The following is a 25,108-nucleotide window of genomic DNA, read 5'->3' as shown; positions in this document are numbered from 1 at the left end:
GAAAAATGATGCTTTGTTTTTTATCTACTCACAACTCCTTTTGAGGCAGAGGTTTCTCTACTGGCTTTTTTAGACTTATCACTGTGACAAGCGACCAGAGAAAGCAGAGGAGGTCCAGATAGTGTATACTGATTTGGTGCTGTATCTTATCTAGTGACAGAGTCAAAGAAATAAGGCTAGATAGGACTACTCAGATCATGTCTGATCTCCTGAAGAACACAGAGCAGAAAGTCTTACCTAATCATTCTTACCACAAGCCTACTGATATTGGCTGAAGTGAGGCCTACATAAGTGGAGCCCATCTTGACATGAAGATTAGAAGACACCTGCTTCCATCTATTTTCCCCTGATGTGCTTTATTTGCTGGCAGCTCAACTTGTCAGTGGTAGAAATAGGACTTCACATTGGCAGAAATATGATGGGCTAATTCTTTTATCTTTACACAACCCAGTTGTATCAGAAATTTGATAAGGTCTGAATTTTAGTTTTTGACTTTCCTTTTGCTAGTTTTGCAGTGCGATGGTTTAATTGCAGAGGTGAGTGCAAACATGGTAAGAATTAATCAGCTGCCTCAGGCTTCAGACACTGCTCAAACAGCCCTGCCCCATCTCTGTTGGTAGAATTGTTCTATGGGCCAGCTCTTGTCTGCCTGCTGGATCTCTGTGGTCAAGAGCATTACCCATTAAAGAAACTGTAATATTCAATGCAAGCACGTACAGCTTACCTTTCCAGCCACGCGTAGCCATCACAGCTGTTCCATGGTACATATCACTAGGTTGCAAATCCCTCTAATCTGAACATGGACCTGTCTCCATTTCATAAATCCAGATACTCAAAATCAAATGCTCAACCTTTGCATGCATGCTATTGTTTTCCCATTAAGGAATTACAGTTTGGATATTACAAATGTGTAAGTTTTTTGGCTCTGTTGTCTACCTTTTTAGCATGCAATCACCCTCATTTTATTAAACTAGAACTTATTTTTGGTGAAATTTATTTCAAATCCTGTTCAAAACACTGCCTTCTATTTGTTTCTCTGTGATCTAGTTGTAAAGCAGACTGGCTGTTTCTCAAAGTGAATTTTATTTCTGAAAAAGGAAAATTTCTCAAACTCGGACGAAAGGCGCATACATGTGATTTGATTATGAGTGAGTGTATTGTGCGTGATTAGATATATGGATAATGGTGATGTTTATGGTATTAAGCAGAATATATATATATAAAAACTACGTCTGAGACAGTCTGCAGTTTCATGGAAGTTTGGTTACATTACAACTGTGCTGTTTTTTAGCTAGGAAGACACAATATGAGCATTAGGTTGAAAATTTGCCTTTTAAGAAGAGTCACTTAACTATCTTGAATGTTTAACTACTGCGTAGATTGATTTCCAACTTATCTCAAAATTTAGACCTTGTTCTGAACATAGGAGCTGTAAATTAGGAACAATTTTCTTTTCTTTCCAACAAAGGAGAGAGATGTAATCCTCACCCTAAAAAGGAATCTTGACACAACATGACCTTGAATATGGAGTGACTACCTACCACATCATAGCTGAGCTAACTAGTCTAAATTGCCTTTCATCCCATTTGATGTTAGAAATTTATATGTCATCAATCACTAGCTTCCCGTTGGGCTGAAAAAGCCGCTAGCTTTGTCATATGGCAGCAGAAGTGAATGTGTTGACAGTTGAAATCGGGAAGCACAGAAATGTGTGAAAAGGGTTTGGAACCTGCTTTTGAACCTCAGTATTTCAGTCTGGGTTAAATGTGAGAGGAGGAAATTGCCTTATTAACCTTCTCCAGCAGCGAGGTTGATAGATAACTGTGTGGGACCGTCCATTCCTGCTCCTTGAGCTGATTTTAATCCTTCATGGAGCAGCAGTCCTTTCTCTTCTTCCTCACAATTTATTCTCCCTCTCTTTCTTTCAGCTGTACAGCTCCGTGGACTTTGGAAGAAAATGGCAACTCATGCATGAGCGTGTCACTCCAAACAGGTTTTACTGGTGAGTCGTGCCCTCTGGCTTTGCTTGCTTTGGGCACTTCAGGGAGGGGAGAAAGGCATCTAACCTTTAAGGGATGAACTGTTTTACCTGAGCTGTAAGTATGCCCTTGGTTTGGGTCCTAATCAGTGTCATGTGCTCAGTTCATAGTACGTATCTTGCCGTCCTATATCTGAATGTCCCCATGTTTGCGCATCTTTCTTGTCTGATACAAGTGGTGTCTTATGTAGGTAACTGCGAATCTTTTGATAATTACAAAACTCCTGCTTCACCATTTGTTATAGAGCTACTTAGAATAACACTGAAAAACTGCCCTAGTGTTTCAGCGGCAAAGCTATAATCATTAGGCTTCCTATTTTTCAATCCTTTAGAGAGTTAGTTTAGCCTACAACACAGTCTTAGAGCAGAGCCAGCCAGTCCGAACAGTCCCCTTATACAACCCCTGGGGAGAAAGGCTGACTCAGACTCCAGCTTTGAATCACACTCTAAGGAGCCAGTTTCTTTCTGTTGACATCCGAGGATGCACATACCATTTGCTAAAAATTTGCTTTGTGACTGTCCTCCTTTCGTCTTCCCAAGTGTCAGACTGCAAAACTGGGAGACTGTCTTAAAAGCAGAAGATTAAACAAATGGAGTTCTGTCTCCAGGCTTATCCATTTCAAATGGTGCTTTTCCAGACTTCTCTCCACCACATGAAGGCCCAAGAATTGACTTTAAGAGGAAGAAAAAAAAGCCTCAGCAGTGTTCTTCTGTAGTTGAATCTAGGAGCTGGGGCTTGAATCAAGGTCTCAACATTGTGTTACATGCCAGATGATGGGGGACTGTGAATGTGTAGGAGTGCTGTTTTGCAGCACCTGTGCATAATTAGAGAAATGCCTGATCCTTAAGGTCAAAAAGAATGGTGATGTTAAGGAATTAGAGAGCCTTATTTTGAAGGGTCAAAGATAAAAAGGACTTGGGTGATTTAAGAATTGAGTCCTGTTTGCAAAGCGTAACATTTATACTTTAGAATCAATTTCTCATGGACATTCTTCTGTGTTATTAAAAAATCCCTGAATCTAGGCCCAAAAAAAAAGCAGATTGGATATGCAATGATAGTTCCACACTTTTCAATGGAGATAGACACCTCACAGGATTTTCAGATGGTCTAAGTGCTATTGCAGATCTCTCTAATCAGCTTTAGACTCCCACATTCGTAACATGGCTTTTTGACTCCAAGTCTTTCCCTCAGTGCATCTGTGCATTTCAGACAGTGAAGAAAGGTTTGAGCATCTAGTTCTTTTGAAAGGAAGCTGTTAGGCTCCTAAGTCACCTAGACCTACAAAATGTAACAAAGGCTTAGACTCTTTTCTGATCATGTTACCATTTCATATTTGCAAAGTGCAGGAAAGGTGGTTTTATTTTCCAGGTTCTGATGATAGGTGGTTGGTTGACCTAACTATCCACAGTCCTTTGATTTCACTATTTATGCTGTCAAACACATCCATCATTTTTTACAGATGCATTACAGTAAAATATCATGTTCAGTGAAAGGGAGTGGAAAGAGAAACACCTTTTTCATCGCTCTAATCAGCTTCACAGTTTCCTCTGCAAAACACTCTTCCTTGGGTTCGCTAGGTGAAATGAAAAGTGAGGACACTCTTTGCCATCCAGTGGTTATCCAAGAATTGGTTTGTAAAAGTGACTCATTTGATACATCCCTCTTTTACTGAGTAGCTTCCTTTGTCTTCTTCTAGCGCCACAACAGTTGAGTTAAATGGGCTTGTTTATGTGTATGGGAATTTCTTTAATATCCTATAACACAAGCCAGGATAGATGAGCGGTAAGAACACTCATGACAAGATGAATGTAGATGGTCTCTGAGTGTATCCATCTGTGTCTGCATAGAGTAGCTGGTTTTATGAGATAGTTGTACCCAGCCTTTTAAAGAGCGTAGCTGAGCTTGCTTAGAAGGGCGATTTTCTTGGAGAAGAATGCTTAAAGGCTGAGCTGACTTGGGAACAAAACTGACCGTCTTTCTAAAGAAGATGCTATTTCTTTTTTTTCTTTTTTTTTTTTTTCCTAATTTCATGCCATGATGGTTGATGGATGTTACCTGTTTATCTCGGGCTATTTGACACCTAAACCTGTAGACAGTTTTCCATAATCTATCATTTTTCATACAGTCCCTTGGCTGCATTGTCTGAATGCTCCTTTCTAAAACTGCGTTCAATAAAGCCTCTCTTTTAAGTGTCTCTTTCTCTTAGAAAATGCAAAAGACTTCTGCAGTTACAACTTGTATGACATAGACCTAGAAATCTTTATTCCACTCAGAAGCAGCAGAATCCCACTGACAATAAACTTTCCAAGAGAGTGAATTGGGTTGTTAACAGAGTGAGAGAGATTTGAACCAATTTGTAGTGCAGGGGTCAGAGATGTTGAAATTTTGGAACATAACTACTCCCCTTAGCTGTCTGCTTTCTTTCTTTCTTTCCTTTCTTTCTTTCTAAAGCTGTGAACTGTGATGTCTTACAAGCTCTGGCCTGCAAGATATGTACAGAAAAAGAAGTGCAAGGAGAACAGTTTAGCCTTGGGGGTTTGATGATTTTTTTTATTAGGCTATAGAAGAGGGGGAAAGTGGATATAGTTGTAAGTTACACTGGGACATGAGCCACTACACTGTGGAGTCCATCAGGCTGTAAAATACTACATTATCCAACCTCTTGACTGAAACTTCTGGTGAAATAATAACTAAAGGGTGATGCCAAAATCAGAGGTAAGCTGCTCATTTGTGCTTCTCTGCATTATTTATTAGTAGAGCTCAGCTAAGCCTCTGCCATCAAATGGGACAGTCTTCACTTGATTTGAATGCAGTTGACATTATCTAGGGCAGCCTTTGCCTAGTGTTTTTTTCCTTCAAAACATGACTTTCATCTCTCAGGCTGCTGGAAACGGGTTTGTGAAGACTGTAATCTTCCGCTGGTTCATGGGATCTGTCAGCCTGACAGGGAGAGGTCTTATTTTTCTCTCTGAGACCTTTCTAAATAATTATACCTTCCCAAAGGCTGGGACAACTCAGATACAGAGATTTTAAGGCCAAGAGGAAATGATGATTGCATCAGAGCTGGCGAGACTGGAATGTGAATTTTCACTCAGCAGAGCGAGCAAGACCTCTCAGGTGCTCATAGATACACAGGCCACCCTGTGCATTTTGCTGTAGATGCTCTGGAGGGCTCCTTCTGTAGTGCTTTCTCGCTGGTTGAAGATGAAGCCCCAAGCTGCAGTCCTGATGTGTAACTTTTGTACCCTGGCTCTTCAATTTTTTTCCTTGGTCCTACACTTTGGTGCTAGTCAGTGGGCTCTACTTCTTGTGTCCTCATCCCATATGGATGTTACATGTACCACAGTTTGTGGAACATCTTTCACCAGTTCCCACAGCCAGCTCATAGCTTGTGCGTGAACTGAGATTCATGTCTGGGCTGCTTGAAGTTATAAAAGCTAGGATTTGAGATCTCTACTTCTGTAGTAGTGATTCATTCGTTAGCTGCTCCCACTGATGGCAATGGAAGTTGAACAGAATGTGTTACTTGCTGTGAGTACAAGCATCCAGATTTGGTTACCACATGCCTTGATCTCAGAGATTTTGATAACTTTGAATCCTCTAGGGCTGGAAATAGGAGCTTAAGCTAATGTGAAACAGAAATTCCCAGATCACTCACCAGTCTGTATGAAATGACTCAAATAAACTTTGCACCCATACTATTTTCAGTGTTCTTTTCTTTTAAAACACATTTTTACAGCTCCCTCTGGGCCCTGTTCATTTTCTCGCACTGTAACTTAGACACCTGTGCTGACATGTGGAGGGATATAAAAAATATGGTCCATATTTTGTACTGTAGAAATGCTGGGGCAGTTTCCTCATTTGTGAAACACATAGTTTGTCCTGTGCTGACTAATCCTATCTCTATTCAGATAAGAACTCAAAAGACTTGAATTGTCCTTAAGTTGCTTTGCTGCCTCCGACCTTCCCTGTGGTAGGACAACAGGACCAAGCAGGTGGGGAGGACAGTTTCGTTAATAGCACATTTGTTCAACCTGGTTCAGTGATTTGCTGGTCCCTAGCTTTCTCTTGCCATCTTGAGTAGCTCACTTAAGTTGCCATTGTCTTGTTCCCCTTTACATAGGCAGGGATGGGAGAGCATTTCTTTCTTTTGTTGGGCGGTGTGAATGAAGTGCCCAAATACCGCGATATCAGGGGCTACGTCATTGCATATCCATGCATGGATTAAAAATACTCAAGGGCATTAGGGAGTTAAAAGATGCTTTAATGGCATATAAAGTCCTTTCATCGTCTTACTGCTTAATTCTTTAAAATGGAGAGCTGCACAAGGTGACCTATGTTTTCTGACTAATCAGCTAAATGGCTGTGATCATCATTCCCTGTCCATCTCTCTGTGGAGGACCTGCCTGTATTTGCTGAGCACACACAGCCATCAGCAGCCTGTGTGGAGGACAGGGCTCTGTACTCCTTGGGACACCCCCTTCCTCAGCGCCTGCCCAGCGTACTCTGTGCTGGAGGACCCTCTCGACTTTTCTGCCTCCTGTCGACACTGGGGAATATGAGACGGCTCATATGGGACCATTTTCCCTTTGTTTTGCCCGATACACCTAGACATTTGCCCTTTTCCCTCCAGTCTGGTTTTAAAAAACATGCTAACTGAGAATTTGGGTGATCCTGTTAAAGCCCGGGAGCATGAACAGTGGGGAAAACCCATCTGTGTGGGAGGAAGGAAGAAATCTGCAGAGTATTTCTGAAGGGTACAGGGAAATCTAGAGCACTGAGGAGGTCAGTGCCCAAAAGGAGCCTGATCTATAAAAGACACTGAAACATTAATTATGTAAGAGCTGGATGGAAAACACCAGCAATGCAGGAGGGGAGAGACAGTGGGAGGAGGAAAATAGGACATGCCCTAACCTGGCTTTAAGAAGCAGTGTTTGTATCAGGGTACAAGCAAAATCTGGTGTAGCAAGAAGTTCTTAAATGCACTGCTAATTCCTTCAGTAAGTCTCCCCAGATTTTTTCTCTCTCTCTCTGTGACAACCAAGCAGATATCTAGTTGCTTTAGTATGTGTGTGTGCCAGCCTCAATTGTTTTGAACTCCAGGGATTAAAATGGGAGAAGGGAAGAGCTTCCACACAGGCCATGCTTTGGAGTTCAGGGTTATCTGTCACAGTCTGAGGCATGAGGCAGCAAATATTCTCTCTTGAGGGTAGGGTTTTCAGTCCTTCTTGTCATCGTTCTGGATACAAAGAGTGATGACGGTAATCAGTGTTTTGCTGTGTATTTTCAGCTTGAATTTCATGCAGATTGTGGCAAAGATTGGTTTGGATGTCTGAGAATATTGTAGGGACAGTCAAGGGGGGCTTACCTCGGTGGTTCTGAAGGTCATGATCTGGGTTTAGGTCTGCAGGTGAGCAGAAGTTTGTATTTAAGTTTTTATCTTCTCATTTTTGTGGCAGCACTGATATTGCCTAATCCCATTGCCAGTTCAGATCCCTGTGGACTCTTTCAGCAGCAGTTCCAGAAGTGACCTTTGAATACAGCTAAGGCTAGCTTTACTCGCCTTGTTTGCCAGCAGTGAAATGGTTATTCAAATATGTGCCTGTCTCTTCTGTAAATCTCACCAATCATTAGCTACCAGATGGTGTCATTGCATAGTGCTGGGGAAACATCACTTGAGTTTTTACAGCCAATTTTAGTGTTAGGAAAACATAGTTTTGTAAATGTCAAATTGAATATTAAGTAATCCTGCATTCAAGTTTTTCAGAATTAAAACAATACCATACTTGGAGCTGTGGATAAAATGAGTAATTCCAGCTTGGCAACCAGGGATAATACCACCTTGGCAGCATCAAGGCATATATCCAGTGGCTACTCGTTTAGACAGCTCATGGAGAAATGAACAGGGATTTATGAGAAGGTGCTACTGCATGCTCTCATGGGCTAATGACTCTTTTGCCTGTGTTAAGGGACTTGGCTTACATGCCCTGTGGATGAGAACACCTGGGAAAGGCTTCTACCAATGGGTAACGCTAACATAAATCTAGAGTGTGTTACTCAAGCCACCGTGACCATGAATTGCACTGTTTAGGTTGAGACCAAAATTTTCAAATTCTGTCAGTGATTTTGGCTTCAGGTTTGGCAATTAGGGTTCAGGAGAGAGGAGACCTTTTTAAGAGGTCTTGGCATAAATTGAAAAATTTCCTTGTAGGGACACATTAGTTGATTAAGAATCACAGCACTATGCTGATAATAAAAGCAATTCTGTTTTCATTTAAAAGATGGGCAAATGGGGCAACTGTGAGGTTAGGGATTTACTTTCCAGTTTGTGTGCCTACAGTTAGTGCAGTTGGTATTACAGATATTTACTGTTTCCAAGTATTAGGTCCTAGCTGACTAGCTTGTGATTACACAGTAACTTAGTGGCAGAGGTAGGAATGGAATCTGGATATAGAGTTGGGTACTTTTTACTGGCTGAAACTGTTTATTTTTGTTGAAAAAGCTGCAGGTCAATAAAAATATTGTATAAATTCATGTCAGTATTATCAAAATATTTCTCTCAAACAATTGAACAAGGAAAATTTCAAAATGGTTGAAACTTTTATGATGGTTTTTAGAGTGACTTTTCAATTTGAAATATGATTTCATTCTGCAATATATGAGCTTTTTAAATTAAAGGAGTCTGTATGAAATGACTCCAGTCTGAAACAAAGTGTCCACATAAAGCTGACATATAGAGGTCCTGACTCTAATTCACATCTCTGCCTTTTATGGTGCAGAGCAGATATGAGTCCCTGATCTCTAAATTAGATGTTCAGTACATTCACAAAGTACTCTTTCATGCCTATGATCAAGTAGCCTACAACAGTGACTCGCAAGTTTCGAGAAACATTTTTAAGTTTTATTTTTAAGTTTTATATTCTGCTTTTGTCCATGAACATATTTTTTACTATGCTTAATCTCTTCTACTGCTCTTCCAAAATGGGTTGCTGATGGTTATTGCATGGACCTTGTGATGGATTTCATGGATATCTGAGAGAGTATAAAATCCTAAATGATTCTAGGAAAAGCAAAATCCTTCAGTACCTGCCTCTGTGAAATCCTACAGGGCTATTTTATACATCCCACTCGTGTATTCTGTTGGTGGCTGTGGTTGGTTTCACGTTCACCCTATGTTTTCTTTTTTTTTTTAACCAATTTATGAGAAATTGACAAAAATTTCTTATCTAGGAAAGCACCTTTGTAGAAGGAAGACAAAAAAAACCCAAGTTAAACTACTAGAGAAATAGGATAGAATAGTTTCTACTTTACATGGGACTAAAAGCAAGAGTACTTTGGAAGTTCAGGTATATGTTTACCCTCTCTGCTGACTAATTATTTCAGTTTATAAAGGAAAATTGATAAATTAGTCTCTTGTACTAGCTCTTTAAGCTCTAAGTAGTAGCTGATGCATTGAAAGAAGTCATAAAGGATATTCCTTGCCCAACTGTGTTGTTGTATGATGGTCCTCTCCTTACAGCCTGCTTTCCTGGGAAAATAAATGCTTGACTTCTTTTGCAAAGTCCTATGGATGCCATGCTGTCAGGCTCCCTGGGCTTAAAGCTGTTTTACCAAAAAATAGCCACCTGACTACAAGAAATGTGTGCAATCAAAGGGGAAATAATTAAAATATTTCAGGCTCTCCTTTAAAATCGATGAACTACATAATAAATAAACCAAAAGAAAAGAGCCATGTGATAGCAGACTCATAATCCATCCATCACCTCTGGGATGCTGGCTGCGATAGCAGCCAGAGCTACCTCTTTCAAAGGGAGGTATAATACCTTCTCAGAGGGCAATTTTGGAGTAGCTTGCCCTTGAGGAACTTGTCTTTCTAACCCCCTTTCTCTCTTGAAAGATGACATGTCTTGCAGAAGGAGGACGTTACCCTCTCTCCACCAAGGTGACTCTGTCCTGAAATAAATACTATCTGGCTTTTAGAATTTGTGCTTTGTTGTGATTTTAGTACAATTTGTGATGTTAGCCATATTTATGACTTTGATATACTATGGCTGGCATTGCTTTCTTCAGAGACTGGAAAAGTAAGGGCTGAAATATTTCTATTTATTGGTTTTAAATTTGCTGCCTCCCACTAAATGTCACATACAGTACTGCAGCTAGGGCGTGCAGCCATCGAAAAGCCTTCCGCTTCAGTCTCTCATCTGTCAGGTGTCTTTATGTCCGAGGAGCCAGTCTCTTCTCTTTTTAACTCCAATTGCTAATCTTGGATCACTTTGTAATCCCTGCACTGTTTTAGGACTGCGTGTCTGAGACTGGAGTAGACCAGGTAGACCCAGGTAGACTGTGCAAGGGAGGACTCAGGAAGAATTTGCTGAAGGTTTCTCCTAGTTAAGGTTGATCCCTGGACTGGCTCCCAGTGCCATGGGATAGCGTGTGGTGCAAGGCTCCGTTTCCTTCTAATGCAAGAGGGCACCACAGAAGATGCCTTGAGAGCTTCATGGCCGTGTTTTCCAGGCTGACTTTGGGAGCCTAAATGCAGTAACGCTGGGCAGACTTGCAGGCTGCTTGGGCTGACTTCACGCTGCCCTTCCCTAATGCTCAAGCACAAATTAATTTTAGCCTGTCAATTACAGTCCCAGAGTAATCCCTTGTGATACTTTGTAGGAAGAAGTGATGAAAGCCAGCCCTCTAATTAATATATTAAATAATGCATCTCCCTGAGGCCTACGGGAATATCTCATACTGTCATAGCTTGGCAAAGCAGACCAAAAGCTAGGCTGCTAGGCTGACAGTAGCATCACATTTTGTGGTTTCCAGCTACTGAGACGTATTCTCCTACCTTTTAGTGTGTGATTTAGCTTTGGTTTTGGCCTTTGCTTCTGTATCCCACCGATCTCTGTTTCTGGTGAAATGGGCTGATTTTCCTGTGGGAGACAACTCTTCTTGCTTTCAGATGACTGTCAGAGAAACAATTGGGAGTCCTTTTGAAAATCACCACTGTTCTGAGAAGTTTAGGAATGATCTTTCACATGCTGCGATTGTGGAGATATTTTCCAGTCGTTTCATTCTGAGGCAAAACATCTGCTAACCTCAGAGGGTAAAGAAGCTTTCCTGGACCCCTGCCTTCCCTCTGTCCCAGACCTCATCCCAGAGGCCCACTTGGATTTCAGCAGTTGTCTCCGAAAGTATTCTTGCATTGGAGAAAGATGCAATCTAATAGACAATGTATCCTCAGTAAGTATATCGATACTACCAGGGCTGTTTTTGCTTGGAACTAGAATTTCAGTCACACCTCAAAGCTTTTCAGGTAGATTTCTGCAAGAATTAGGAAGGAACCAGATAAATTCCAGTGTGCAGTGGTGTGCAGTTCATTTCTCTGAACTGACTTTGCCTCTGAACCTCTAGAAGTTTGCCTGCCATTAAGTGGAACAAAAACAGTTGTTTTATTTAACAGAAGGAGCTGAACCCATGCTGTGCAGAAAGAACAGCCTCTTATCATGGCAAAACAGACAAGATGTTTCCGCATTCATTTAAACGTGAGCCATTTGTATCGCTCAATAACATCCATTAAAGATAAGGAGGTCCCTCTTTATGCCTTCTGCCTGTTGCAAATTAACAAACTCTCTTAAAACGACGATTCATCAGCAGTTATATGAGGCAGAATTCATTCTCGGCAACAGAAGAAATTGAAACTCCCATCCTTTCCTTCACTGGCATTCCCCTGAGCCTCCTCTGTAGAATGAGATGAGTTTAATTCTGCTATTGTTAAGCCTAGTGAGCATGAAGCTACATGAGAATGTAAGAGAGGGAAGGAGTATTATTAGCTGCACTACAGGTTCTTTTAAATAATGTTGATTCAGTAACTTGTCTCTTGCTGATCATATACAGAACAAGGATGAGAAGCCAGTGAGTGAGATTGTTGTACGTGCCTATCTGTAGCAAGCTAATTGGAATAGGAGGTAGTGGTGGTTATCATAGCTCTGTAATTATCTCACAGATAATTGTCCTCTGTTGGGTAGAAGACAATAAAAATGGGATGTAGACATATTTCCATGTTTAGAGAAGTATCAGAAGTTGTGCAGCTGAGTCTGAGAGAGAAAGATACTGACCCATGACTGCCAGCAAGGACTGAGGAAATAATAAATAATACCAGCACAGACTTCAGAGCTGATTGCAGTAGATCTGGGTTTTCTCCCACAGGAAGAAAAATTACTTTTTATTGGAAAAAATAAGGAAAAACAACCCAAAAACTCCTGTCAGGTATTTGGCTGAAGGGTACAGGAAGATTTTTAGTTTATGCTCACAGTATTTTTGATTTTGAGGTTTTGATTGAAAATCTTTGAGGGAAGGAGACATGCTCCATTATAATATTGATTCTTGGGCCAATCTGTAGTAGTGACTCCCTAAAGCCATTTCTGGATCTGCTGTAATTTCTCGAGAATTCTTTTTTTCTTTCTACAAATCATTAGGTTTGAACAGTGCATTGACACGTTGGAATTTTCCTCAAGGCTAGAAAACAGCAGCGAATTACTTTTCATTTGGCCTTTTACTTTTTCCCCCTTTTGTTGCTCATCTGTAACAACAAATTAAGAGCCCAAGAAAGAGAAGCTGTTGATTCACCTACAACTTGGCCATACATCTTTACTTTTTGGCTCATGGGTAGCACAAGCTCCTGCTGCAGCATTCTGCCATGAGTTTTCTTGCTTCGACAGGGTGATGCTTTGGGGGTGGGAACACTTTGGGAGTCTGTCACTGGAGGAGCTGGGAGCATATCTAGCGCTCAGACCTCTGGACACACTCATCTCCTTGTTGCTGGAGCATCTGTCTAGCTCGAAGCAAAGGAGTCCACAGAAGTTCTGTTGCGTCTTTAGTCTCTCCTGCTACACTGTTGTTCTTCCACTGATGCTGCAAATGGCTGTGGCTGTTTAATCCATCGTCTCTCCATATTATTTGAAGATAGTTCTCCTGTTTTGAGTGCAAGCCCGTCTTGTCATGTGACACATGGTGGAGTGCAGAGCTCCTGTCACAATTGCTTTTACCCGTTGCAGCCACGCAGACTTGCCTTTTCTACAGACAGATTCTCTCTTTGTGTCTGTCTGCTGCCAGAATCCTTTTTGTTTCCTTCTTCTTTGTCTTTTCCTCTTGTGGATGTTGGAACAAATGGATGTCTTGCTCTCAGTGGCTGAATGTGATTTTTTTGGGGAGCAAGGAGACACGTTGATGCATTTATACTTGCTAGTCCATAGCAAGTAGTTTATTCTCCTTTCTCTCCTCTTTCTTTCCCCTTTTCTTCCCTTCTCGCTCTGCCTTTTTCTGGCTGATGGTTGCAAGTCAAAGAACAAAATCAGCCATTTGTTCTCTTCAGGTTAGCATCTGAAATGGAAAGAAACAACTGCCAGAAAAGGTTTGTGACAGAAATCTGGTTTTGCACATTGCCTTTTCTCCAAAACGCATAAATTGAACTGCAAATTACTTTCCAGAATGTTAGATGTTATCCCAGGGTGATTCTTTGCAATATTCTGCAGCAGGGAATGTGGAGACTCATCCTTCCTTGATTAATACAATGCATAATGCCCATAGGCGTGTGGGGCTCATCAGCATATCCTATACATTGTCTGTGCCAAGTTTCGTGCTGGCATCCCCTCTTTGGACAATTTAAGTTTTATTTTTATTCTTCTACTGCTGCATTCATTTATTAAATGATGCTCTCATTCTGAAGCTTTTCAGAGGCACTGTATTCTGCCTCGGACTCTGTCAATAGCTGAGTCACTGAGCCTTAGCATTTCAGGCATGTCATATTTGCCATCAGAAATTGTTCATACAAATGAGGTGAATTAAACACACAGTGAACTGAGAATCCTTATTGTGGTGCAAAACATTGCTTGAACAGATCATATTTAAGATACTTTTGCTAGGAGAGAAACTCCAAGGAATGTTATGAATCTTCTAAATACTCCCTTCCATGGAAGGAAACAAAACCCAGCAGTTTTGAGTGGGACCAGCAGGCTCAGCTGATGTTTTCTTTGAGCATGTGCTCTGCTTTTCTAAGTTGGTCAGAAACAGGACTGATTCATGTTTCCTGAAAAACCAAAGCAATCATATGTAGTAGTTCTCCATCTACATGAGTCTCATAGGAGGTTAGCCAAACACTGGGCAAACATTAATTAATTGGACTTTGCAATATAGTAGGAGCTAAGCTCATTTTAAACCAAATGCAGGGAGAGAGCTGAAAGTCACTCGATATGTCAGCGGTCGGTTTGGGAACAGAATCAAGATCTCTGTGCTTGAGTTTCACAGATCGGTGCAAAGTAGAGCTGGCTAGAAAATGTCATTTCCCTGATTTCTTCTCCCCCACCCCCCCAAAAGATGCAAACAAAAATAAACATCCCTTTTCCCTCCACTCTCCCAAAAATATTCTAGTCATGAATTTTCAGCTGGAAAGCAAAGATTTTTGATAAGGTAGAATGCGCTATTCTACTGAAGTTTTTTTTTTTCCCCTCGATATTTTGGCATGGATTTTGATGACCAAAATGGCTTTTGTGCAAGGTATTTGCTGCGTCTTGGGTTGCCACTTCCTGTCCATTTTTCTTTTCCTTTCCCATTCCAAAAAAGAAGGATGGCAGAGGAAAGAGAAAGATTAGAAAAGAGGCGAAACCTGAAAATTTATCACTTTTTAATGTACCCCAAAATGTATTTTCATTATTTTTTCCTCGAAGCACTTGCAATTTAGAATGTGGAGGAAAAGAAGCCCAAAATAAAAAATTTCCTACAAAAAATGTCCCTTCTTTCAGAAGGCAAAACAGAATCAAACTCTTCTGTTGGAAAGTGTTTCAAGCTTGTCTACTGTAAAGCTTACAGATCTCTAATGCCAAGTAAATCCCCTCTCTGTTTTTTGGAAATGCCTCCCTCCTGCATTAGGTGCATGTGGGACAAAGGGTGACGGTACATCATGTGCTGAAGCTTTGAAATAGCATGGAAATAACCCAAGGCAACAAATACCTCCAAATACCTCCCCAAAATCCTGATCCCAAGGCTGGTATAACTTGGCAAAAAAAGACTTTTAAATCAGTCGGGAGAAGCCTCTAGGGCTGTTTCTCCATACCGTGGCTCTGCTGTTCTGCAGTGAGTCAGGAGCAGCAGACTGCTGGGGAGCAGCTCATTCCGGTCAGCAGTAAAGCAGCAGGACTGACTGCACCTGGGAGCACCATGAGTGCTGGCTTCACGTAGAGGCCAGATCTGCTCCCTGAACCAATCTCAGTCCCTGTGAGACATTATATCCAGCACCGCGGGGAAATGAAGATGCCATCTCGAGGATGGGCCCTGCTTGTGCTGCTGGCCTTTTCACTCTCTGGCCAGGCTGTGAGACAGGGTCTTTGCTCTTCTCCTGCCCACTCACTTTTTTGTGTTTATTTCACAAAAATTAAGTTATATTTATTGAGATTCATAGTATAGGTCAGGGAAGAAATGCCCAGGAACTTTAAGACTTTATAACCCATTAACTGGATCAGAATTAGGCACAGAAATATTAGTACTTTCTTACTTCTTGGTAATAACATCAAGGAAAAAAATCTACAGAAGCTTTGTTCAGTTGATAAATATCCTTTAAAGGTATTTTCAGGTTAACTAATATTTCTTTTCCACTGCTGTTAATTTCTGTGGTATAGAGAATAACCTCCTTTTATGCACTGAGAAGGGGAAAAAGTGGTTCTATAAGCAGGAGAACCTGCCGGCTTGTATGGCTTCTCTAGTGTTCAGTAACATGGTTGAATCAAATGTCAGGCTTTTTCCCAATGAAAAGTTTAACTTGATCCTTGAAACATGTATCAGTTTGGTAGTCCTGAGACTTTTTGTCCATTATCAGTTTTGATGGAAATTGGCTTAGAAATTCAACAGGTGTCAGGGGAGGGATAAAGGCAGGCAGATGCATGCACGTGCATATGTACATGCACACAGAGGATGTCAACACACAAGTTTTGTTTCCTTTGAGATATCAAGCTGAACACCTCCGTAAGATTCCTTGGGACCTTTTTAAAAGCATCAGCTCTGCTGAAGAGAAATTAGCTGAGAATAGATGCTTAGCAATTTTTTTGCCTTATGTTGCAAACTATTTCTCACAACAATTACTTCTGCCAACGTCCAGAATTGTAGCATCAAAGAAATTAGCACTGGAAGATGTAGAAATCTCCAGGGAACCAGCGAAGACACTTTCATACAGTATCTCCCTGCCAGCTTTTTTTCTGAGCTTCATTTGTTGAAATATGCTGTGCAAGGAGGTTTCTTCCATAGCTCTTCAGAGACAGTATCACACCCACCCCTATCCAGCAGTGTCTCTCCACGTTCAGCCACAGAAAATGATACGGTATTTATGTCTTTAATAAAGGCATTATTCCCCCCACAACAGTTTCAACATTTTTTTTTTTTTCTTAATTATAGTAGTTCATGGCTTGCTGTCAGCCTGGGGTGTATGTGGCTTGAGTGCACACTGGCTGTTACATGTGCACAGCTGATCTCTGATAGAGCTAGTTTTAGGCTTGGCTGCGGTAAATAGCAGGTGAATACACAGAATCGGCTTTACCATCTGAAGATGCGTGCAGTTATTTATACCTAGGCAAACGTGGTACCATGTCAGAAGGCTGTCACTGTCCATCAGCTGAGCACAGAGTTAAATATCAACCAGGAGAGAGATGGAGAAGGTAGCCTGATATGTTGAAAAGGGTGTATATCATTCAGCAATGGTGCTATGTGAAAAGGTCTGGATGAGTTAAGCAGGAATTGTCTGTATCAGTTTTTGCTCCCACCTGCCTCTTCTGTTGCTTAGATGAGTTAGACACATGCACTGCTGGCCTGGTAGCGTACAGAACTACCTCAGTGTTTATTCACTTCTAGGGCAGGATACAATTAAAATTGCAGCAGACTAATTGGCAGCATCCACTAATTTGATTGCAGTTGCCTACAGCAAGAGGATGTGTTTTTCCCCCTTTACACAATAAATGTGCCTTGTTCCTTCCCGTTTCCAGTCCTCATCTACTGCACAACCTCCTGCTAAGCAGTCTCCCTCCGTTTCCTACATCTCTTTACAAGAGCAGTGACAATTGCCTTCAGTCTGACATCTCAACCTGCAACAATGAGTTTCCAAGTCAGCATCTTGGGAAAGTCTCAATGCCTTTTAAAAGCTTTGTTTTTGTTTTGAAAGCCAGAGCTGCTGGATGCTATCTTGACATGTCAGAAATCAGGCACACTGCTGGCAAAACGCTCAGTTCGCTAGCAGATTCCAAACAAAGTTTGAAAGCCTGAGTCCCTCTGACCTTGTACATTCTTGACACAAATATTGCTTATGCCCAATGATGCCCCCCACCCCCGCAACCTGTTCACTCCCAAGCTAGTGGTGCCAGGAGATGGAGGGATACAGCATCTCTTGTTCTCCGTTAATGGTCTAAGGAGCAAGGATCTGGCAGATCTCAACAACAGACAGTCTGAATTGCTCAGCATTCTTGATCTAAGATGCTAGAGTGGCTAAATCTCAATGCTATCTTTCATCTTAAGTGCCTGATGTCTGGAAAGTGGGTAGGAAAAAAATGCAGAAATGGTGCACTCCAGAGGAGGATGGTGGAGCTGGTAGAGACGATAAGCAGAGGTATGCAGTAGAGCAGGTAACCCAAACTGAAAATCTGTGCTCTTTTTTTTTTCCTTTCTTTGCATAAGCTTTTGTTATTGCTTTAGATTATATAGTACCTTGTATAGAAACACTTTAGGAATAATTAATTAGTAGTATGAATGCAGAATGCTTCATACTCCCTTCTCCCTCTCTGTCCCTCCAGGTCAGGCATGAATTGTTAGCAGAACAGTCTAGTAAATGTGCATCCATGCACAGTGCTCTGCCCTAAAGAGAGAGATAAGGGTCCTGCATGGACTCCTATCTATTCTGCAGCTTTCAAGAACGCACAGTTCTGTCCTGAAAGGAAGGGAGGAAAGACCTTGCAAAAACCAGGAGCTACCATCAGGACAGAAAAAGGAAAGCAGCAAAAGACAGAGAAAATAACCGCTGGTTCCTTACTAATGGGGCTTGAAGCTGGTTTGAATTTGTAATTGGCCAATAATCCTTCTCCAGCTGCAATCTAGCTGCAGGCTCCCCATTTCAAAAACTGCTGTTGCAGCAGTCAGGTAACATGTCAGGAGGAAAAACTGACCTTTCCTGTCACTTCTGGATCCTCTTTTCTCTCAGCATTTTCTCATCCAAGTGGTGGTAAATGAATGGGGGTGATGGAGGATGTTGATTTAGGATGGATTGTCACAGTGTAAGTGCTGCTTTCCCCCCAGGGCTATCCAGGACAACACACATGGATGCATTTTGTGGACCTTGGCTTGATTTTACTGTCTCTCCTGGAGTTTGTGCATGTATAAAATAGAGAGCTGTGCTTAGAGCCTGAGGTGTGACCATGTGGCATGAAAACTTGTTTTCCAGCTGAGCTCAGACTTCTGAGTGTTATTAAATATCCTTTTTCTTTGCAAGCCTCTGAAACTGAGGTGTTTATCAGCCAGAGAGCAATGAAACCCCTTTCCACCCAGCCCACTTCGTGGGCTGCACTTGGTTAAGCCAAACACACCGCTGAAGGGGTGAGTCAGGGGATGCTGACATCTCTCCTCGTCATACTGTACTAGCTTGAACAGTTTCGAGCTATATGTCCTGCAAACGTCCTTCAGAGAGAAAAGGTGTGGATTAGGAGAGAAAATAAAAGGCTCTGAAGGTGTCTTCTATGTTCCTTTTATGGCCAGGCCTGAGAGGTTGTTGTAGTAAGTTGTCAAGACTAGAGAGATTACTACAGGGGTTAAGGGAACAGCTTTACGCTCTGTGTGTGTGTTTATGTATTTGCGGGTGTGCTCCAGGACCTGCATTCATATCTTGCTCTTTCCATTGCCTGATGCTTCCTGTGTGGTTTGCTCAAAACTTCTCTAGACAGATGATCAAAGACCATTTCCTGAAAATACCCATATTCAGAAGTCAGAAGCATTGTAAAGCAAAGCTGTGTGCTTTACCATTGGGAACGTATGTGAGGGGAGGCATAAAGAAACCGCATTGATTGTGGTTTTGTTTTGCAACCAGAGTCTTTGTTACAAGAGAAGGACTTGATTTGGGCAAAGGAAGGATTACCAGTGCATTACTTTATAGGCTTGTTATCTGACTGCAGATAAGAGGAGTTTGTCTTACTTCTGGAGATTGCTTTGTGAGCTTTTCCACTTGAAGTATGGCATTCGGTGAACAGAGGAGTACTAGGAAAATGCTGTGTGCTGGTCCTTTTGTTGCTGTTTTTCTGAAAAGAACCATCAGGCTTGTCAAAACTAATTAAGTAAACAAGTAGATGGCACTGGGAAGGAAATTTAAGCTAGATGACATGTTTCAGAAGACTCCTGTCATCCCCTGGTACTTATGTAATAGGCATTATAAGTGGAGCTGGATCTTTAGAGCATGCACATGCAAACGCACAGTGATAATAAGTATATTGATTTTTATTCAGAAATGCTTAGATTTTACTAATTTCAATCCCTTTAAAATGAATAATGTCATAGCAGGCCTAATACTGATGTTTCTTCTTTTCTGGGCCAGGAGCGTTGTTACCAGGGGGTTGCCCCTTTGGGGGGGGGGGTCTGGCTTTCAGAGGAGGTCTAGAGAGCACAGCCTTCAAGGTGAAGGCTAGATTTCAGGAGAAAGCCTTCTGAGAAGGGTCTGTGGGGCAGATGCCTAACAGGCCTTTGCCCTGTGCCTCAGAATGTTGAAATTACTTGTCCTGTTGATGAAGGTGTGATGAATTGATAATTTGGTAAGTACACCACATACCTCCCTATAGCTGTTGACATGTCATAGGCTAGGGTAATGATTGCTGAGCAGCTAAGATCATAGTATTTATGGCTGGTTATTAGAAAAAGGCAGAAAAATTTTGCTGAGGATTGGAAAGATGTGTGCCCTCTCTGGGGTGATATTGGGAAATAATGTTGCTGTATTACATAATGGTTTTCACTTGCATTTTGAGGAAGTTCCCACTTCTCTTGCTGTCATCTTAACTCTGTCCAGGTCTTTGGAACATTAGAGCCTGGATAATGATGTGGTCACAGGGATTCGGGCCAGTCCTGGGATCCTTGCTGATATTGAACAGTACTTTCTTCCTCATGGGATCATCTTGAAACTGATGATGGCAATTAAGGAACAGACTGTTTCTCACTGAGAGTAGAATGATGAAAGCTTTGCCTGTGCAGCTTTGTGTTTATTTTTGTTCCCCCCCCCCCCCCCCCCCCCCCACAATTCACAGTGTGTTGTGAACGGACTTGCTATTGCTGTGGTGCTCCCGTTAATAAGCGGTGCCAATTTCGGTTACCTCCACACTGGGTCATAATGTAGTTGTTTTGGCACTTGCAGCACTGGCTGATCTCAGCTGAACTCCAGTACATATGTGTGTTTGTTGTTATTCAGTCACTGTGCTTTTTGTTAGATCCACAAAACAGTATCACAGAATCTGTATTTTGTTTGTTCTTTTTTCTTTTTTCTTTTTGAAATGTTTTAGCTGTTGGTGCCCCAAGGATTAAAGCAGCAAAGGATTGTGATAAAAGTGTTTCAGAACATTAGGGAATTGTGAACGTTGGCTGGCTCGGAGGGAATCTATTATTTACAATCTACTGTATCAAATTCAGTTTCCACCAAATTAGAAACGGGTTTTTGTCATTGTCCCTTTTTAATCTAACCCCTTGGTTAACTCAGGAGAAGCAGCTCCATAAATCACATGGACGTCTACAGATTTTTTTCCTCTGCCAGACATTGCTAGGACTAAACGTTCATCTCCCAGTGATTCTTATCAGCCAGTACACTAATAATAACAATTCTGTTCTGGGCTCGACTTTCCCTCTGCCAGGAGGAAAACTATCTTTGTAATGTGCCCTGCAAAACATTTTCAAAAAATAAAATAACAATACACATGACCTGAAGTGCTTGGGTTTCCACCAGTGGGATTATGGAGACTCATCATGCCCCGTTTCATGATCATCACAGGCAGGGGTGAACAATGATTACTTCCTAGCATTTTTTTTATCAACACTTGTATCGTCCTTTCCCTTTTGAAGATAGGGAAACTGAGGTACATGATACCAAGATTGCCCAACAAACCGGGGACAGAGTAAGAAACTCAGTCTCTTACCTCACTATTCAGCCACGTTGAAACCATTTTAAAATTGGTAAACTCGTCTGTAAGCATCTGGCTGCTGTGCCCTCTTCTTTCCTGTGGCCTTAAAAGAGAGCTCTGGTTTTACTCGATCTTGTAGAAAAGGGACAGGCAGGTTCACTCGCCATTGCCTGGAAAGGTATCTTAAAGGCCCCCAAGAGTGAGCTGAGTGTAGAAACACAGAGGAGGCAGCAAGGCGTGCAGGAGGTAGGGACCTACAATCCCATCTCACAAGGTGGACTGTTGAATGGGTTTACTTCCCTCACCCTCTTTCTGTCTTCATCTGATTGCAGCCTTTTATCTCACTGGCTGCCTTCTCTGTCTTTCTCTTTCCCAGGTCGGTGATGGGTTTGGATAAAGAACCTGACCTTGTGCACATGGAAGCCCGGACAGCTGATGGACGTGAGTGCCTGCAGCCAACACTGATAAAGTGGGCCTTGAGTGAAGAATGGAGTGGGGAATGAAATTCACTTGGCTCATTTTGTCTCCCCATTCACTTTTTAACTGATAGGAAAGATGTGGGTCATGGGGTTTGATGTGAGGCATACTCTTATCCTTAGACCCTGGGGGGAATTCGGAGGCTTCAGGGCTTGTATCGGTGGAGAGCCTGGGCAGAAGCACAATCTGTTGGGTTAAGGAGCCATCTCTTCTGTTCCCTCTTTAGCTGCTTCAATATCACTTATTCTACATGAGTCATAGAGAGCTGGATTACCAGCACTGTGCTAGACAGCTTCCATATATTCACAGAGAGGTTCAAAACAACTAGGTTTGTACCTGGGAATCTAGCAGGCTGTATGACAAATCGCTGATTGTCAGACTTCTCCTTTGACCAGAATGTCCCTATGACCCTGCTACCCTTTGACACATGCTGAAGGGATTTTCCAGGTTTACTTAGGATGTATGAATAAGTGCTCTGTACCTAGACATTGCAAGCCTATAAAACGTGCCCATATCTAAAATAAGAAATAAGAAAAAAAAAATCTCTTAACCGCTCATTGAAATGCAGCTAGCCACATTTAAAATAGAATGGATTCCGAAGCAATGAACCTCCAAAGAAGACACGATGTATTAGAAGTAGGTTGATTTTTTTCCACCACTTTTTCCAAAATGTTTTATATTTCATAGGAATCCCAGCATGGTAATATATCTGCTTCTGGGTAGAGCCTGGCAGCTGCTTAACCCTAGCTTAGTGATAAACCACTAGGGGACATGTGTCCTTCTTATGCCACAGGGATAGCATAGGAAAGCAGCGTAGGATCACTGTGGGGTGGAGACAGGGGTTGTAGAGGATTTCCGGTGGAAAAAGGCCTCAGTTTTGTTGGTTGCAGATTCTGCTGTTTTAGTCAAGTGCTGCATGGGCCAGATGCTGTGTGAAACAAGCCCCTGTCTATCAGAGTAACCTGTCTAAGGCTGTGGATCTTCTAAAATCACTTATTGACTTCCCACTGCTATTTAGTGATGGCAGCTGAACAAACAACTAGGCAATAAAAGTTCGGGGGTGACAGCTGTTTGTTGAATATGAGGAAAGAGCAAAACAGACCAGCAGGTGGGTGGGCGGGCAAGGTAGGGAGACTTCTTCAGTACCTTTCCTGCTGCATGTGCTATTGTAGAGATGTTGAGAGATGTGGCCAAAAACAAGTAAACAAGCAAGTAAGCAAACAAACTGCTGATGGAGTATGCTTTCAAACTAAGTTTAAACTTGCTCACCCAGCTATTTGAATACTGAATGTGTCAAGGATGTGGATGCTTCCTTTGAAAGATATCTCCCCAGTTCACAGACAGCTCTCTTCCTGCAGGTCTTGTTTGCTCAAGGGATTGATGTTTGTTCTTGTTTTAATGTATACATTCAGCATTTTGAAATTGGCTGTCGATGGTATTGAGGGTTCCTCTGCAAGCCAGACTTAAACAGCAGCATTAGCAAAATAGACCCATTGCAAGCTGTAGTCTCAACAAACTGCAGGCACAGGCAAGACCCAGTGGGCTGTGCTTGGCCCACTAGTGTGTCCCTCTGCAGCAAAATGCCTCTTCTTCCAGCCAAGCATAGCACAAAAGGACCATGTTGCGCCAATTAGAATTTTTAAGGCTTAACATGATATTAGTTTATGTTGTTAAAATCATTGATTGCCTCAAAGCTGTAGGCTCACCTGGTGTGAAATGGTACAGCTCTGCATATTCAGGAAAAGCGGGCTGAACTTCTTTCTCCTAGTTGACTTTGTAGCCAAAATGGTCCTTTTTGCTCTTAATGAAACAGCTGAGGCACTTATATCTGCTGGAAAGTAGGAAACTTACATGTGCAGCTATCTTCTCCTCATCTGAAAGTTTCTGATCAAAGTTTTCATCAGTGCATTGCAGAAGGAAGGGGAGAGTTTTTTAATGCCTCTGAGGTTAATCTAGTAGCTTAGGCACTTAGCTGATGCTTAATGGGATGCAGATATGAGCATCTCCATTGCTCAACTGAGTTCAGGGACTAGAATCCTTGTCTTCCATGTGCCTGACCACTTTAAGAGGGTACGACTCTTCGAGAGGGGGCATTTCTCTTTTTCTGTTTCCCTTCATGGCGCACACACAAAAGAGAGTAATTTTTTTTTTAACAGTAATTTCCTATTGGTGTCAATAATTGATATAATGCTGATTCAGACATTGGAGCTTAAAATGTATTCTGTGGCTGGGAACAGATTATGGGACCTGCTAGGGTCTCATTCACCCATAAATGAGTCAGGGCTCTCAAGAAGCTAAGGGAGATGAGAGGTGGAAGTTTTATTCACCCCTCCAGTATATGTCCTTCTGCAAGTCATCTTGCCTCACATCTCATTTAGGTGTTGTCTGTCTGGTATTTAGAAATGGTGGGGTCTCTGAGATAAATCTGCCCGAGGGGCTAGTCTCCCAACATATTTACAAGACACTGAAAATTCCAGTGCCTTGCTGGTCTCAAGCCTTTGCTGTCTTTTATAGCAGATGAAGTTTTCACATTTTTTGACATCTTGGCAGAGCTATTGTAGCTGGATAATAATGCAGACTTGCATTTTTAAATTATAAAAATGTGTAGTAGCCTTGGGCACTGTACCTTCTGCCTGAGTGTAATGACAACAGCAAGGGCAGGGCTGAATGTTAGGAGACTATTGCAAATATATTGGCACAAGTTCCCACCTGCATACCTGGAAAAGATATATTAAACTTTCTGTTGTTCAGTGAGATAATGTTCTCCCCACTCACAAATATGATGCAATAAATGATATTTTAATTAAAGGGGAAAGAAAAAAAAACAGAAAGATAAAATGGAATTATGGTTAACTAGTTCCTGGGGAATAATTTACAGTCTGATCTACATTCCTCTGAGGGGAAAAATGGCTAGACCAGCTGGTTGTTTTCCTTCTCCCATGGTAACCTTCTTTGGCAGTTTATGATTTTAAGTCTCACTGGGCACCAAGGCCATGATTTAAGCTGAGCAAATCTGCCAGCGCAACTTGTTTCCATCAGTTATGCTTCTCCCTGTTAGCCATGCTGGCCAACCATGCCTACTTTCGTTGTCCTGTTAACGCTACTAGGAATCCTTGCTGTTCCATATCTCCTGTAAGTTGCAGTAACATGCCACAGAGGACTGACTTTTCCATCCTTCAGCACAGTAACAGGTTTGACTGTTTCAGCATCTTTCTTCAGAGTCCCACGTCTTTCGGCAATGGCCACTGAAGAGAGCCTCTTGCACTCTTGCGTCCCTCAAAAGGTTCCGAGTCACGTCTGGTGGGCGAAGAAGGGACATCGTAGCTTGGCTCCTTTCACCAGCTCATCCCTGCAAATTACAGGAAATAGCTTCAGTTTTATCACCTTTAAAAAAGGATATAAATATACTCCAAATTCTCAGTGTGG

The 25,108-nt window shown here is 41.9% G+C and overlaps 1 protein-coding gene across 1 annotated transcript in view; it reads left to right on the top strand.

Moving 5' to 3' along the window:
* The window catches only part of SORCS3 (sortilin related VPS10 domain containing receptor 3), a 307,446-nt gene that overhangs the window by 193,036 nt on the left and 89,302 nt on the right, over positions 1 to 25,108 (top strand). The window contains exons 5-6 of the mRNA XM_068949693.1: positions 1,929 to 2,002; positions 21,582 to 21,646. Of these exons, the coding sequence (XP_068805794.1) occupies positions 1,929 to 2,002; positions 21,582 to 21,646 (139 nt within the window). The remainder of the gene's footprint in view (positions 1 to 1,928; positions 2,003 to 21,581; positions 21,647 to 25,108) is intronic.

The sequence above is a fragment of the Struthio camelus genome, chromosome 7 (genome assembly GCF_040807025.1).
Source record: "Struthio camelus isolate bStrCam1 chromosome 7, bStrCam1.hap1, whole genome shotgun sequence".
Classification (NCBI taxonomy): domain Eukaryota; kingdom Metazoa; phylum Chordata; class Aves; order Struthioniformes; family Struthionidae; genus Struthio; species Struthio camelus.
Note: the sequence above shows the minus strand (reverse complement) of the source record. Positions and strands in the feature narration are given on the sequence as shown.